Below are 16,097 nucleotides of genomic sequence, written 5' to 3'. Positions count from 1 at the left end.
AATGTCTTGATTATCCTCTGACCTTTAAAGATGCAATTCTTTCAAGGGGTAAATGTTAAATGGACTGTATATAACAAATGTTAGTGTTATTGACCACTCAAAGCGCGTTACAGTACAAGTCACATCCACACTGCGCTACAATTTGTTACCTGTTCTCTATCACACACTATTCACACATTTTGCTTTCCTGAGCCTCCCTTGTTGTTGTCCTTTGAGTATTTTTTTTTCTTTCATGGAGATAGAGGTATAAAACATGAGATGTTTGCAGCAAGTTTGTAGTCTTTCAGTTGTATCTGCAATAATCATAATCTAAATATCTGGCAACATAGAAAAAGACACTCTGTTGTCAGGAATAATTCATCACCTTTTTTTGTAAATTTGTAAATACTTTAATCTTTATGATCCTTGTCAGTGGCAGCTTGCTAATATGGGGCGCCGCCCCCTCTGAAATCCTGAGAAGAAAAAGCTTATTTACACATGTTAGACATAATTTAATAAGATAATAATAGTTTACTCTTAACCAAATACAATAGAAATAGTTTTTTAAATTATATTTGGTTAATTTCTATCTAAATACATATACTTCCTGGTGTGGGGTGCAAGCCAAATAGAGTGAATGTAAGTTTTTAAACATTTGGCAACCATGGGACCTGATTGCTGCTCTTTAATTAGTTGTTGCAGATTTTCCAGCAAATAGGTATTGATGTATGTTTTTTTTCTAACCCTCGACACCATCTCAGGCACATCCGTTGTCACTGACTTACTTCCGCTGTGAGCTGACCGACAAAGATATGGCGAATTCAAGTGAAACTGCGGAAAATTCGGTCATTTCTTCACAAAAACACCCTTTCACAAGGCGTTCACTCGAAGAACAAAAGGGAGCTTGGTCCGAACCGACCCGATTACAGATTCAGCAGCCGGCAAGTGATGAGGACGAGCTTACACCCAGGCAGTGGCGGCTGGTGAAAAATATTCTTGGTGGGGCTGTGCTGTGCCATACTCAGTTTTCAGTAACCATCCCACTATGATTTAACACAAACTGCAGGATACCAGTTCTTTGTGAAATAGAAGGCTGTTATCGAAGTCAGGAATCTTTCTGACTAGTCATTTTTCCATGGAGAGCATAGCCAGAGCATTCAGGCATTCAGGCTGTGTCATGGTGTTCCTCAGGAAGGTTTATATAAGGGATAGCTCTCTTTTAAGCTTGTCCTTGCTCAACATGGGGTAGGCCTCCAATGTGGTATCCAGCGCTGAATCTTGGAACCTCCTATTGTGCTCTGGGAACAGGTCTCCTTGTAATAGAGTGGCACTGATATGGTGCTTGGTGAAAGAGAACCGGTCTCTGGCATGGCTCATAATGGTATCACATATGTACCAATGAAATGAAATGAAATGAAATGAAACATACAAACATAACAAACATGTCACATGTCAGAATAAAAAGTGTGCAACTCTCAACCCAGAATTTAAGAAGGCAGACAGTGAAACATAAAGGGTCATTTGACACATTTTACACATTAACAAATACTGTGTTGATAACAGAATTATGTTACAGCTTAACTCTGTAGCCAACCGCTGGTGTTCTCCTTGTCCTAGTGTCCTCTGCTTCTTTGTGGGCTTCTGCTGCACAGACCCACTGGCTTGCCCATGCACAGAAGGAATGGAGTCCCTGATACAAAACACAAGTTACAATCCACAATTATTGTTTCAGAAACTAACCTGCTGGAAACATAAAAATAGGTCTGTCGTGTACTGTTTTAAACAAACTATCTACACTATCATAATTGGATTTCCTGTGAACTGTCTTTACAATATTTAATTAAATATTTACTAGTTGCTCTAGTGTGTTAAACCACGTACATTCATGTTTTTACATACTGCTTATTATGAGGAAATTGTTTCAATGTTTAATATTTTCTAATCCAATAATAATTAATTGTTTACCTGATCATTTGCATGCTGTTGGTGAACCTCTGGATGATTCCTGAGATGTAGACCGGGTCGATGTTCCTAGTCTGCATCTGCAACTTGAACAGCATGTCCATGTGTGGCACGGTCTTGAGAAACAATGCCAGGAAAAACCCGAAATCTTTATCTTCAAGAATTCTCACAAAGCCCCCAGCCTCTCTGACAGTTTGAGGATCAAAGTTACCAGAGTCTCTGATGGTCTGGGAAAAACAGTAGAAAGGTCATCCTTGTGCTCATACACAGTGTTAACAGCACGACTGTGGAAGTTCCACCTTGTTGTTGAAGTTCCGGGAAGTTTGTGTGCAACCACTTCATCAAGCACTACAGTTCGCTTGAATGACCGGGAGAAGAACGCAGAAAATCCAGCGAGGTCTGAGAAACTTTTCTGATCCTGGGGATGTGTGATGTTGCCTGCTGCATGATGAGGTTCAACTGGAAGGCATATCAGTGGACGTAGTGTGCATTTCCGTAAACATCCAGTATCTTATGCTGTACTCCACCTGTTGCCCCCCTCGTAACTGCAGCCCAGTCATAGGCCTGGGCGATCAGCCTGCTCTCTTGTTCCTCAGGAAGGATAATGCTCAGCCTCTCCAACAGCGCTGTGGCAATTCTGAAGCGGGATGAACTCAAGTGTTGATGTCCTGTAGCACAAGCACCCACTGTCAGTGGGCGGAAAAAATGTCTGAATGACTCGTCTGAATGGCGAGATGATTGGCATTGTATACTTAATCCAGAATGCAATCTTTAAGAACTGACAGCATGCAGTCCAAAAGTTTGTTTGGCACTCTTTGATGTGCCTTTAAATACGGTAATTGTCTTGAGATGCTCCTCCAACACAGTGTCCACAGAAGCCACAAAATCTACCAAACCCCTGAAAACACCCGGGATTTAAGAGGAATCTGTCTCATTGTGGCAGCGCAAAGCCAGTTCGAATGCTCCGCAGAATTTGACACACTCAATTATCTTTGATAAAATGTCCCTGTTCTTATCCACCTCTTCGTTGTGTTTTCTCACCCCAATCCTGTGGCCTTGATCCAGCTGCACAGCGGTGTTAGTTGTGCTTACATGGCTAGTTTCATTGTACTTTCCATGTAGACTCATAGCAAAGTAGACTCATGTTTCTTTATTTTCTTGGATAAATGTTTCATATCTCTTACTCCAGTAACAGTCCATGTTGTATCTGTTCCAGCAGTTTTAAAAAGTAAACATGGAAAGCAAAAGACTGCATTTACATGGCTGCATCCTGCTAGCCAAGCCTTTCTGCTGTACCAGTTATGGGAAAATCCTCGGGTGTACGTTTTGCTGGCTTGTTGGCTGATTTTAATATCAGGTTGATCTAGTACAATTTCTTTAATTCGCAGTTTTTCAACCAAAGTTCTCCTCACAAATGGAGTTTGGTGTATCGTACAGCCATCATTGGTACTAGTACCGTCTGATTTCCTCCTCCACCAGCGACACTGATTGACCGGGCTCGGGCATTATTTTCGACGGTGTTGATTGGCCAAATGAGCCCTGAACACTCATTTCCCACACAATTCCTATGAACATATTTATTCATATTTTATACAACACACGTTATTGTGATTTTTTTAATACACATAATTATACTTAAATAAGTTATCATAGTTAATGTTAGATTTTTTTTAATAAAAAATAAAATAAAATATATATTTGCTTTTTCAAACAGAGGTACTGTGGACAATGACGGGGGGCAGGTAGGCAGACTGTGGAGGTAGCTTGCCAGAGAACTTCCAGGTGAACCAGGGAGAGTTGATTGGCGCAGCTGAGGTTAGTTGTCCAATTAACTCTCCCTGGATTCAAAAGGCAGCAGCAGAGCTGCCACAGGGGTGAGGTCACGTGAGGAGAAAATTCATGAGAGAAAGAGACTAAAAAGACTAGACAGAACAGCTGAGCTGCCACGACGACCAGCCAAAAAAAACTGTTGGGCAACAGGATTGGCATATTGTATGTTATGTTGTGGCTTCAGTTTCTTGAAGACTGGAATCAAACTGCCAACCTTCTGGTGAGAGGACAACCATCCTACCCCTTGAGCCGCCTCTTACTCTTGTGTTTTTTGAATGACCCTTTTGATTAATACCAACTAACTAGTGTGTCAAGTCCTTTTAATGTCCTTTGTTAATATTAATTTTCTCTGGACCTCTATCCCACTGCAGAGTGAAGACAATAAAACTGTCAGTGTTACTACTGACAATCCCAGTGACACAACTGCTGACGCTTGTGAGCCAATCAAAGCCTTGAACCTTGAAGAAGATCATACCGCTTATCAGAGCTCGGTTAGTATGGTTGGAGGCCGAGGGTCGCCCAGTGCCCCCCAGCTCCAAGCTTATTACTGTACAGAGCAGACTTCACCCCCCAAGATGCCATCAAGTGTCAACTTGGCTGAGTCCATGCAGTCAGCCTCTCATAGTAAGTCCAACAGACATAATGTAAACAGGTGCATCATAGACTTATGCACTTTTGTTAAAAACACACATTTGTAATACATTTCCTGAGATATATAGATGGGCTGTATGTAAGTTATTGCTATGGCCATAAATTTGTCACAGCTCTTTACTTACGTCAGCATCAAACTTCATTCCTTTACGCACATAGAGTGGTTTTTAGCATTACACATTACTTTGTGGTTATGTCTTACCATAATAACTCTGACACTTAATTTTTTGCTACAAGTGAAATAAGTGTTCTAATGCCTGCAACATGTTGTAATGTTTTCAAGATCTGTAGCAACAGATCGCAAAGGAAAATTAATCAGCAACAATTTTGATAATTAATCCAAATCCATAAATCCAGAATATCCACTGCTAACCTGGTATCAGACTTAAGCCTGGTGCTGGACTGAATATCAAAATTTAAAATGTTCACCTGAGTTCAGACTTGAGTTTGTAGATAACCTTTCATTGAGTTTGATGATTGATTCATTGTCATTTAAGTTTTAAAGTCATTCCTGAAGCAACAAAATAGAAAAAAGGATGTGCTGCTTTTCTCTGTTTTCCGGTGCTGTAAATTTTAAGACTCAGTACAGATTTTTACATGAGCTGTCCATCTCCTTGGGACAGGCAGGAGCAAGACTCAGAGGCTGTATATATGTATATTTCAGCTTGTGATCCTGCTTACAGAAAATCGGACAAATGTTCAACTGTCTTTCCTCAGGCTGCGGCAAACTCAGGCCGAGTCGAGTCCAGAGTGTCGTCTCAAGCCAGGGCAGTATGGACTCAGATATGCAAGGTAAGTGCTGGATAAAGGTGAGTCATGGATGATCAGTTGTTGAAGAATGAGGTTATTGTGACAAGTTTGAAATCTTGTCACTCATCCTCACTAAGTTGTTAGCTTTACAATAATGTGACAGATACCGTTTCAACACATAGTCACTCCTGCCAATCTCTCATTGTAAGAGCACATAACAAGATGGCTATCATGGAATCAAGCTGTAGGGATTTATCATTATTTCTTCAGTTCGTAAATTTTTTAATTCAAATAGCCTGTGTAAAAATACATTTGACTAAATCTTGAACTCAACAGCTCAGCTGGAGCATGGATCCACAGTAAATTCAGTCTCATTCTGATAAATTCTCTTATTACCACCCTTTTGGTGAAATAGTGTAAAGATGTTAAATCACCTAAAATATAGTCAACTATTCTAATTAGTCTCTGTGAAATTGTTTTAAAAAACGTTTCTATCTATATCCCGTTTCAGTGTCTCTACATTTATAGTCTGAATGTTTAGTTGCTTGTAATGATTTATAAAATCACACAAAAAAATATAATTAACATAAAATAACATTGTGGTACACAATCATGGGAATAAACAAAAGAACAAGAGCTCCGAGTTTGTTGCCAGATTTGGGGTGTCTGTTTCAGTCAGTGCCACTTACAGCACCAAACTATTGATGAGGCTAAAAGCAAATGATCTAATACAGATATGTAATCCTCTTCAATATCCTAAAGTTAAGGTTCAGATATTCACAGTACAAATCATAGATGACAGCTGTAAATTTAGCTAGTACACAGCATTATAATACAGTTAAATGCAAGGCAGGTAGAAAAAGCTTGAATAAGGTTTTGAATTCACCCAAATTAGCCAAATGTTCCTCTAGAGGAGAATTAAATTAGAAAATTAAGAATTTTTTTTACCTCTGACTTGAAGTTCAACAGTAGGGTAGAGTTAAAGCGCCAGTGTCTATTTGCTTTAGGGAGATCAGGGAAGCTCATTGCTAGTACTACGGGGGCGTGGTCTGATATCACTATACTCTGATATTCGCAGGAGTGGGCAAATGTGAGCAAATCATTATCAATAAAAAAGTAATCAATCCTGGAGTAGGTATGATGAACGTGAGAGAAAAAGGAATACTTTCTCCTGCTTGGATGGAGGCAGCACTACACGTCACAAATACCGTTAATTGGAAGGACTGAATAAGTGAGGTAGATTTACTCAGAGTTCCAGGGTTAGGCGATGAACGATCTAGCACTGGATCCAACCAGCAATTAAGATCCCCACCCACAATGAGAGAGTATGAGCTCAGATCCGGCAATGAAGAGAAGAAACGTTCAAAGAAGTGCACATCATCTGCACTTGGGGCGTACACGTTAGCGTGCACCACCCTTGTATTATACAGTTTCCCCGAGACAATAACAAAACAACCATTTATATCAGATATAACACTGTGATGTTCAAAGGGAACATTTTCGTTTATAAGGATTGAGACCCCCCTAGCCTTGGCCTGAAATGTGGAGTGGAAGTGCTGCCCCGCCCAGTGAGACGGGAGTTGTCCGAGGCACGTATATGAGTTTCTTGAAAAAAGGCAATCGAAACTTTGAATTGCTTGATGTGTGATTGCACTTTCCTTTTCTTAATGGGGTGGTTTAAACCCTTGACGTTCCAGCTAAAAACATTTAGGAGGCTAACCTTTCTCCTTAGCTGAAAATGTAGAATGATAAACATAAGCAATAAGAAAACTCCCGGCATAAGTCATAGAATGGAAACATAAGGCAAGTATTGCATCTCTGTACTCGGACGCTGATTCAAAACTTCGGGGCTGTAGTCCTCCACGATTCGGATCTGCTGGCCGCGTTATTCCAGCTTTCCTCTCCGCCGGGCCTTGCGGACCAGAAGATCCTTTTTCTGGTATTGGTGCAAGCAAAGGATGACCTGCCCTGGGGCTGGTTTAGCAGCTTTAGCAGCTAGTGAGCAGTGGGCTCGGTCTATCTCCGGCGCTGACGGCTGGGTCTCACTCCTGAAAACCTCACAGAGTAAAGCTGGGAAAAATTCTGTAGGCTGTTTTAATCACCTTCTGGATCACACCCTGGAGGCATCTCTGAAAGACAAATTAGACAATCAGATGTATTCTCAGTGCTCTCATGCACCAGCAAACATTGGATGAAGGACTCACTTTGCTCTGTGAAGTGGAGGCCATCATAAATGATGGACCCATCACCGAAGCTTCCAATGACCCACTGGACTTGAAACCCCTCACTCCAAATAATCTCTGACTGCTTCAAACCAAACCCTTTGTACCACCAGCAATATTCAATCCAGATGACTGTTGCAGAAGAAGGAGATGGAGATTTATACTGGAAAAGAATGGTGCAGATCCAAATTGAAATCCAGTGAATTTAAATATGGTTTTAGGGGGGTTGTTGGATTGGCATAGGTATTTACTAATTGTCATTCTAGTTACCTACACGAAGAAAATTGTGTTTTCACCCGTTTGTTTTTTGTTGGTTGGTTTCAATGGTTGGTTTGTTTGTTTGTAAGCAAGATTACTCAAAAACAACCAAACAGATTTTAATTAGGTTAAAGGAAGGATGCGGTATGGGTCAGGGAAGAAACCATTAAATTCTATTGTGGATCCAGATCAGTTGGCGGATCCAGATATTTTTTTTCACTTTTCTTTAACATTTTCGAGATGGGACATTATTCAACATTCTCATTGATTTCTTAGAGAATAAGTTATTGATCTTGATGACAACGATCAGGCATGTTTAGGGGAGTGACTTTTTTCTGAAACCTGTTGGGGTGCAATCTCTGGATACCTAAGAGGCTTTGGCCAGGACCAGATGACATCAGGTGGTACCCAACCTATATCATTTGGTGGGCCATCAGTGGTAGCCAAATCACTGCCCATCTGCTCCTGGCTTGAAGCTTCCCCTCTCCCGCCTACTCCATATCCAGCAGGAGTATTGCTGTACCTCCTCCCACATGCTTCATGCTCCTTTCGTCCAGGCCCAGAGCTGAACTTCCCGGGTGACTTGGCTGGGAAACCTCTGCAACTGATCTCAACCAGGACCAAGCATGCCCTTGCACTCATAAACCAGGCATTGGTACTTCAAGGCCTTTCTCTAATGTGCCTCTCCGCATCCCTCCTCCCCCGACACTATCAGTTCAACCATGATTATCTTCTTGTCTCCACTTGACCACAATACAATGTCCGGGTGGAGGGTTGTCTGTACCACATCTGGCAAATGTGGTTATCTATTATCTACGTCGACCCTCAACTCCTAGAATTTGGCAGTTTGCAGAAAATTGAGCTCTGGTCTTTGGTTGAGAAAGGTCTGACCCCCTCTTTACTGAAGGTGATGGCCCTCTTCCAATCTGGTGCTGATTGACTTCTTCTTGCATCTCTCCTGATCAAGTGTCTCAGCGAGAGACAGGAGGACTTAATCGTGGCACCACCTGTATCGTCCTGTTTTGCACCCAGACAGTATGTGTGCCAGTGTCCCCTTTTCACTGCAGATTTTACAGTTTTGGTCCTCTCTTAGGCCCCATGAGTGCACGTGTGATGGTGAGTGGAGGGTGTCATGCACAGATCATAAAAGGAAGGAAATATGCAAAGTCCCTAGTCTCCACAGCGCTGCCAATTTTGTCCATGCACTTGTCCCATATGGCTATACAAATATAATTGGATTTATTGATAGATTGTAATGAAGAATACATTAATGTATCACCTGCCTAATGTGACTTTTGGAATGTTTTAATATCAACAATCCAAATTCAATGTTTTAGTTTCTTATCATTAGTATGCTGTTCAGACATTGGATCCTGTGGTATACTACTGATTGTACTGCTTGATACTCTTTACAATGTTTGAAATACTCACCTTGATTAATCAGGCTATCGGGAGATAAGGAGCTGTTGATCGTTCATGCTGTTGTCATTAAATGTCCTTTACAAAGGTTTAAATGACTTAAATGATGAAAATGATTTAAGTGTTGCTTTCCTAATGTGGCCTTTGTGTTTGTTTGAAGGTTATGATGGCGGAAGCAGTGACTCTGAGTGTGAGAGCCCCACCCCGGATGAACTGGAGTTTCAGTCACCACTGATGCCAGACTTCTGGCTGATTGTTAAGATCCACCAGGACAGAGTTAAGGTCTACTCCCACTCCAGGTCAGACATACTTCAGCACTGTTAATTCTTGCTCAGTAATCAGGCTGTAGTCTGTGGCTCATCATAGGGTGTCATTTCTTACTAGTTTGGCCCATTTTTGCATTTTTCAAAGTAAAACAATTGCATCATGTTTCCTGGAAATTTCAGCTACTATAATGAAGTGTCATCATTAATTTCCCTTTAAAATTGTGATTATTTACTCAAATGGGGAAAATGTTCTTCTCGTATCAAGAATTATGAAGTAAATAGGTAATAATAATGTCCAAGTCAGACTTTCAGTACTATTCCAAGGACTGATATTCGATCCATCACAGCCGTGATGGCTGTTATTGGATCCAATTAATTTCATAGGATTTGTCTGTGCAGGTGCTTCACAGAAGGAAAAGAGGTCAGTGCTGACGAATTGGACAAGAAGGAGGAAGAGCAGGATCTGCCCGAATGCCTACAATTGCATCAAGTGGTGGTCAGGAAGATTGGTGAAATCTGCAGAATAGTCAATCAGGTGGCCACTGCAGCACTCAACTGCCTGCATCACAGATTTTCTTTAAGTTTTTTTTTTTAGTATATCTGACATTTAGACAATCAGAGAGACAGTCCAGACATGTTAGTTGTGGTTTCAGCAATTGCTGAACTGTAATGTTCTTTCCTGTATATCAGTGGTTGCCAACCCGTCGATCGCGACAGTCTTCACTGTCGATCGCTGTAACTCTCTGGACACACTGGCTGCGGTTGCACCGCAGACCAACTGTGTGTCGGTTGACTGTTGTTCACACGGGCAGCATGTCTGCTACTGGCGACGGAGCTGCTGGTATATTTACTGCATTTCCTTGAATACAAGTCGGATTATGTATTACACTAAAAGTCAGGACTATACGGTATGAAGACGTGCATCTTGTGATAACAATCAAAGCCCCCTTAGAATAAATGAAGGGATTCAGAAAGGGAAATGCTGTAGTGCTTTTACTTTGAAATGGGCTCGGGAAGTGTTGGAAATATGTATGTTTGTGACATAGACAGATAAAATTACCTTTCACCTGAGTTTTAATGTTTATCTGTTGAATTTATGTATAAACTGAAATGCATACACGTCGCATATGCGTTTCAAATCAAATCTGTTCATTTGTTTTTTTTAAATGGGGGTGGGGGGGTATTGTGAAATAAGTATAATATGACATGCCTTCATACTGTATAGTACTGGTATTTATTTAAGTACACAGGACTACTCTTATACAAGGAAATAGTCATATTCAAGACAAAGCCTATGTGAAAACATTAAGCAGTAGCAGCTCCTCTACAGAACACATTGAACAGATGCTGTAAATATGAATTGATATTAATGTGAATATTGTGCATTGAATATATAAAGTTGCATAACTGCCTTTCTTTGTGTATATTTATGCTCGTACATTGAGGCTTTAACAGAAATTGCAAAAAAAATATATATGACCCTGCTATGTGGGTTTTTTGGAAGATATCATGGTGGATATCAGCTTGCATTTGGAATTAAAGGTAACTTGGGCTTGAAAAGGTTGGTGACCATTGCTGTTGACACATAGGATTTACCTCCCTACTGAGCTGTCATTACATCTGTAAATTTGAATTTTCAGGTGTTTGAGTACCTTCACTGAGAGTGGAAACTTATAGCGATGTGATGTAAATGCATATGACCACAGTCCTAAAACTGTCTGGGTAGTATCTTGTAGAATGTTTCCTGTGCTTGCTGCTTACTGTTTGTTGTGTTAACTCTATGTGTGCGTGTATGCTGCTGTGTAGCGTATGCTGCTGCAGGACCTACACGACAGCCATGTGTGTAACTCTCTGCTGGTTGCTGAAAGTGAGGAAGACATCTGGAAGAATGAATCTCTCTACAGGCAGAGGCTCAACACTTCTGATGGTAGGGCAGAGGAGAATGCATAGTTTTGGTTTTATCTGTTAGGTTTTATAGATTTCTCTCTGTCATGGAGGGGAAACAAAGTTTTTTTGCAATTTGGATGAACAGACCCTTTAATTTTTACTGTAACGTCTGCTAATTGCAACCCTGTCAATTAACATTTATGTCCCCTCATGCTGCCATGCTTTTTTTTTTTGACGACATAGATTACAACACAGAGGAGAGCTTCCAGGCCAGAGACTACTTGGCAGCCACCATGCAGTTCATCCCTGGACATTTTGCCTGTGATGTGGTGTGGAGCACAATCATTCACATTCATCCACGTCTCAAGATGGGGCCTAACATTGGGGTGTCCAGGGGTAAGTGGTAGATCTAAGGTAGATCTCTTTTTTTATTTAAACACCATATTTCAGTTTTTTCAGAAGTTGTACAAGTTTAAGTCGGCAAACTGGACCTACTTGTGTTTCCTGAAGACGTTTTACCTCATCCCAGAGGCTTCTTCAGTTCAAAATGACTAATGGGAGGTTTCAGGTATTTAAACTCCCTGAGACTCACAGAGTTTAAAAACCTGAAACCTCCCATAAGTCAGTTAGATTGAACCCGGCCAAACAATAAAGACTAAGGCAAAAAATATTTAAAGTAAACATGACTCAGCTCTGTTACCACTGCTATGTAAATATGAGAACATGAGCAAATACTGCTTGCACATACTACTGTAAAATCTAAATGTAAACACAATTACATATTCAGATTCTCATTGCAGGCGCACATTTGACAATTAGTATGTGCAAGCAGTATTTGCTCATGTTCTCATATTTACAGTAATAAATCACTTCTCAGTTTGTTTTTTAAGAAAAGAATTGTGACCATTGCTCATAATATGTTTGTTTTTTCTCCCTGCCACAGCAATCCAGGCCCTGCGGTCTGTGTTGAATTCTTTCTGTGTGGTCAACAGGAAGAACATGTTTGTCTACCAGGAGCGTTCAACCAAATCAGTCTTCTACCTCAGGTTAGCCAGATACCTCGTTCAGACCTGGTATTAACATCTGTCCTGAATGATCCAATCACAAGTGGTGAGCATTGAGTACAGGTCTGAATGCACCTAAATGTGCCCTCGATGCATCTTGAGATGGGATCACTCAGACCACATTCAGAGGTGGTATGGAATGCATCAGGCCAATGCATGCAAATGCGTCCTGGGCCATATATGAAGGACCGCCTACTCAGCTGATGACTTCTGACCCACTGCAGTTTCGCAATGAATCAAACATATCTTTATGCTTTTCTGTGTTGATTTGTTTGTGGACACTGGCACAAGAACAGCACTGACCACCCAGATTTTAGTTTTTCCTTATTCAGAATAACAATTTTATTCAAGGTGTTTTTAGCACAAAGTTTCTTATAAACTGTTCCTTGGGTTTATTGCTACAGAGTTCATCTGTAACTGAGCATTGTGGAGATTTGTCCATTAGTCTACTGGAACTGAAAAACCACCAACAGAGGTTTTTGAGGCCGAAATTTAGTTGAATGGAGATTGCTGCAGCAAAAACATGAACAGTTGTCTGTCTGCCATACATTCTTAGGAAAGTGAATGTCTAACTTTTGGTATTTGGTCTGTATTTATATCGTGACCATGTAGTTTGTTTTTTTTGCATCCTCCTGCTTTTAGCTTGTTAGATATCACCAGTCTTTTCTGCTGAGTTTAAATTTTTTCAGTTTTGGGTATTTAGCAACTAGTACTATACTGTAATTCATTAAGACCTAGTTCTGTTCTGCTTTATTGTGTTCATCTCTAGACTTTGTGAAACGTCGCTAACCGGAAAGTACTCTGATGTGGATGGAAACCTCCACATGACCCACTCCATTGGGCTTTTCAGGAGTCAAGAGCCCTTGTTTTCCGAGGACTTCACGGTAAGTGAACAAACGCATTATTAACCCATTGTGACTGAAAACTACAGCTCATGTTGGAAATACTTGATACTGACAAGAAAAGGTTGGTTGACAATAAAATCCCCTTAGTAGACACAGACTTGAGACTTACAGTAATAAGCTAGGGAGATTTGATTTATGATCAATACAAATTAAAACAGTTTTAGATACATAAGCTTGCACAAGAATAGATTAAGTTTTGTTCTTAGCAGAGGCAGAAAGACAAACAGATGTTGATTGATACAGTAATATGTATTGTTTACCTGCGCTTCATATCTTTAATTAAATAGGACAGTACATCAGTAAATTGGCAGGATAAGGGCAGTAGAATAATTTTGGTATGGACTGGCTTGAATGTATGATCACATTTGTGGGAATACATGTGGTCCTGATTAAAGATGAAGCAAATGGTAAATGGACTCCATTTATACAGCCCTTTCCTATTTATCACTCAAAATGATTTACACTAAGAGTCACATTCACACACACATTCCGACAGTGCTTCTATACACACTATATCACCAATGTCAGAGTGTTGCTGTCAAATTGTTAACGTGTTCTTTCTCTCTTCTCAGGGATCCAGGTCTTCTGTTGAGGGATCTCGGCTAGTTGGACAAGTAGACAAGCACATTCTGCTTCTGGTGCATGGAGTGGGAAATGCAGGTAAGAACTGGGTAACATCAAGGACTGATAAGGATTAATAAATGTTTAAATCTAGCCACTGGTATTCATGATAAAATACTTGTGGGGTATTAAAGAAAACTACCAAGGTTTTTAAAGGCTACTAGGCTGGATCCTCAAACACATCCTAAGACTAACTAGAGGCAAGTGAAGTGATTTTGAAATTAGAGTATTTCTAGTGCAGTCCCTGTCCTAAATATGCCTGTTTGGAATGGGCTCTTTGGTAATAGTGGTTGCAGCTTTCTTGTTACTTTGAAAGTGGCCTACAGTAATTAAGCGGGATTTAGTCTGCCGAACCCTGAAGCCACTTCACCGCTGCTGCACACAAAACTTTTCACCTGTTTATTCAAAGTTCATTGAAGCTTGAACTTTGAACTTAACCATTGTCATGAACGTTCTAATGCCATGATCGACAACTTCTGTACTTACATTTTTTTTTAATTGTTTCGTGCTGGCTTAGTGCAGAGATTTTATATACAGTCTTATGTTTCAGAGTGTTAGAAATTAGAAGTTAAAAAATGTTGATCCTTCCTCATTAATCTACAGTAAAGCAGTTATACATCCATGATCACCCAGTTAATGTTTTTTTGCACAGATTTTATATGCAATGTTTTTTTATTAAATTAATCTGAATTGCTTTGTTCCATGTTTGTGGTTGATATATAAGTTTGAATAATTTACTTAACTAAAGTTATACACTGCATGTCACTGCATGTCTGCTATTTCAGAGGTCTATTAAGCAATGGACACAATCTTCTGGCTATATTGTGGCTGAGGGGTAGAGCGGTCGTTCTCCAGCCAGAAGGTCGGCGGTTTGATCCTCAGTCTTCTCCGTCTGCATGTCGAAGTGTACTTTGGCAAGATACTGAAATTCTAAAATGACCCCTCAAAAATGTTGAAAGCACTAATTGTAAGTCTCTTTGGATAAAAGTGTCCGCCACGTAATAAATTTAAAGCGCCAATTAATCCTTTTATCTGCTGCGGGAGTTAACAGTTGTCATTCTCATTGCCGTGTATATCGGACCAAGTGCTAGCACCAAGATGGCACTAGGCACCCTGCTAACAGCCATTAGCAAACTACAATCTGCTCACCCAGACAGGCTTTTTATTTTGGCTGGAGACTTCAAACAAGCAAGCTACTAACGGATGACATGTCCCACAAGAGGCCAAAACACATTGGACCATGTTTACAGCCACATTAGGGGAGAATAGAGTCTCTACCCTCACCCGCTTAGGCCAGTCTGACCACTTATCCCTTTTTCTCACACTAGCATACAAACCTCATTAGCAAAATAATGCTCTCTGTGAAAACCATCAAGATCTGGCCTGAAGGATTCACTTAACACCAGGACTGTTTTGAGTGCAGTCACTGCGACATATTTGTACAAGACATTTAGGAGAACACATCCACTTTCCTATTTTATATACAGAGCTGTAAAAAATAGACTGCAGACTGCTGGGCACACATCATTCCCCGACCCTGACACTCAGCACTGGAGCTCCGCAGGGCTGCGTGCTGAGCCCTCTCCTCTATTCCCTCTATACCCACGACTGCGCACAAACCCACAGCATCAATACAATCAAGTTTTCAGACACAACGGTGATGAGTCTGCTAACAGGGATGAAGTCTGTAAACTGTGCTCCATCAACAACCTGACACTGAGGAAAGCCAAACTGTCCAAAGAGCTGCTAGTGTCCAGTGGAGAGCATATGACCTGTGACCTATATGAGCATATCACCTATAGCATCCGGGTGTGGTATGCTAGCTGTTCTGTGGCTAACAACACCCAGCTACCTTCATGTGGTACAGGTCCATCAAGGCCTGCTTTTCCAGAATACTGAAAACTTTCTATTAAAGAACTGAACTCTGTCAAATAACTGCTCACCGCTTTTAAGTTCAAGGCATCTCATTCACATGCCACGCCTCTCTGAGTTAGTGCAATAATACTATGTAATATCTGGGTGTCAGTGCAATAGTTTTCATAGAACTACAAAACTAGGTGGTGCCCCTAATTGATAGTCTGTAAATTAATTTTAGATCATTTAAATTCATAGTGTCGCTTTTGTTCTCACACACTGACTTGTAGAACTCTATGGAAAAGTTGCTCAAAAGGCCATAAAGTACTGTAATGTACTGGCCAAATGTCTACATTCTATTGACTTCAAATAAAAATGTCAAAAAAATTATTTAAGTCTGAAAGTACTACGACTAGATTCCATACTAAT

The 16,097-nt window shown here is 40.5% G+C and overlaps 1 protein-coding gene across 6 annotated transcripts in view; it reads left to right on the top strand.

The window, feature by feature from the left end:
* Positions 1 to 16,097, top strand: part of szt2 (SZT2 subunit of KICSTOR complex) — a 151,632-nt gene that overhangs the window by 74,280 nt on the left and 61,255 nt on the right. For all 6 annotated transcript variants that reach the window (XM_047342858.1, XM_047342855.1, XM_047342856.1 and 3 more), the window contains exons 38-46: positions 4,143 to 4,395; positions 5,140 to 5,214; positions 9,232 to 9,370; positions 9,737 to 9,872; positions 11,144 to 11,264; positions 11,468 to 11,620; positions 12,168 to 12,270; positions 13,058 to 13,172; positions 13,766 to 13,853. In XM_047342858.1, coding sequence (XP_047198814.1) covers positions 4,143 to 4,395; positions 5,140 to 5,214; positions 9,232 to 9,370; positions 9,737 to 9,872; positions 11,144 to 11,264; positions 11,468 to 11,620; positions 12,168 to 12,270; positions 13,058 to 13,172; positions 13,766 to 13,853 — 1,183 coding nt within the window. The remainder of the gene's footprint in view (positions 1 to 4,142; positions 4,396 to 5,139; positions 5,215 to 9,231; positions 9,371 to 9,736; positions 9,873 to 11,143; positions 11,265 to 11,467; positions 11,621 to 12,167; positions 12,271 to 13,057; positions 13,173 to 13,765; positions 13,854 to 16,097) is intronic.

The sequence above is a fragment of the Hippoglossus stenolepis genome, chromosome 14 (genome assembly GCF_022539355.2).
Source record: "Hippoglossus stenolepis isolate QCI-W04-F060 chromosome 14, HSTE1.2, whole genome shotgun sequence".
Classification (NCBI taxonomy): Eukaryota; Metazoa; Chordata; class Actinopteri; order Pleuronectiformes; family Pleuronectidae; genus Hippoglossus; species Hippoglossus stenolepis.
Note: the sequence above shows the minus strand (reverse complement) of the source record. Positions and strands in the feature narration are given on the sequence as shown.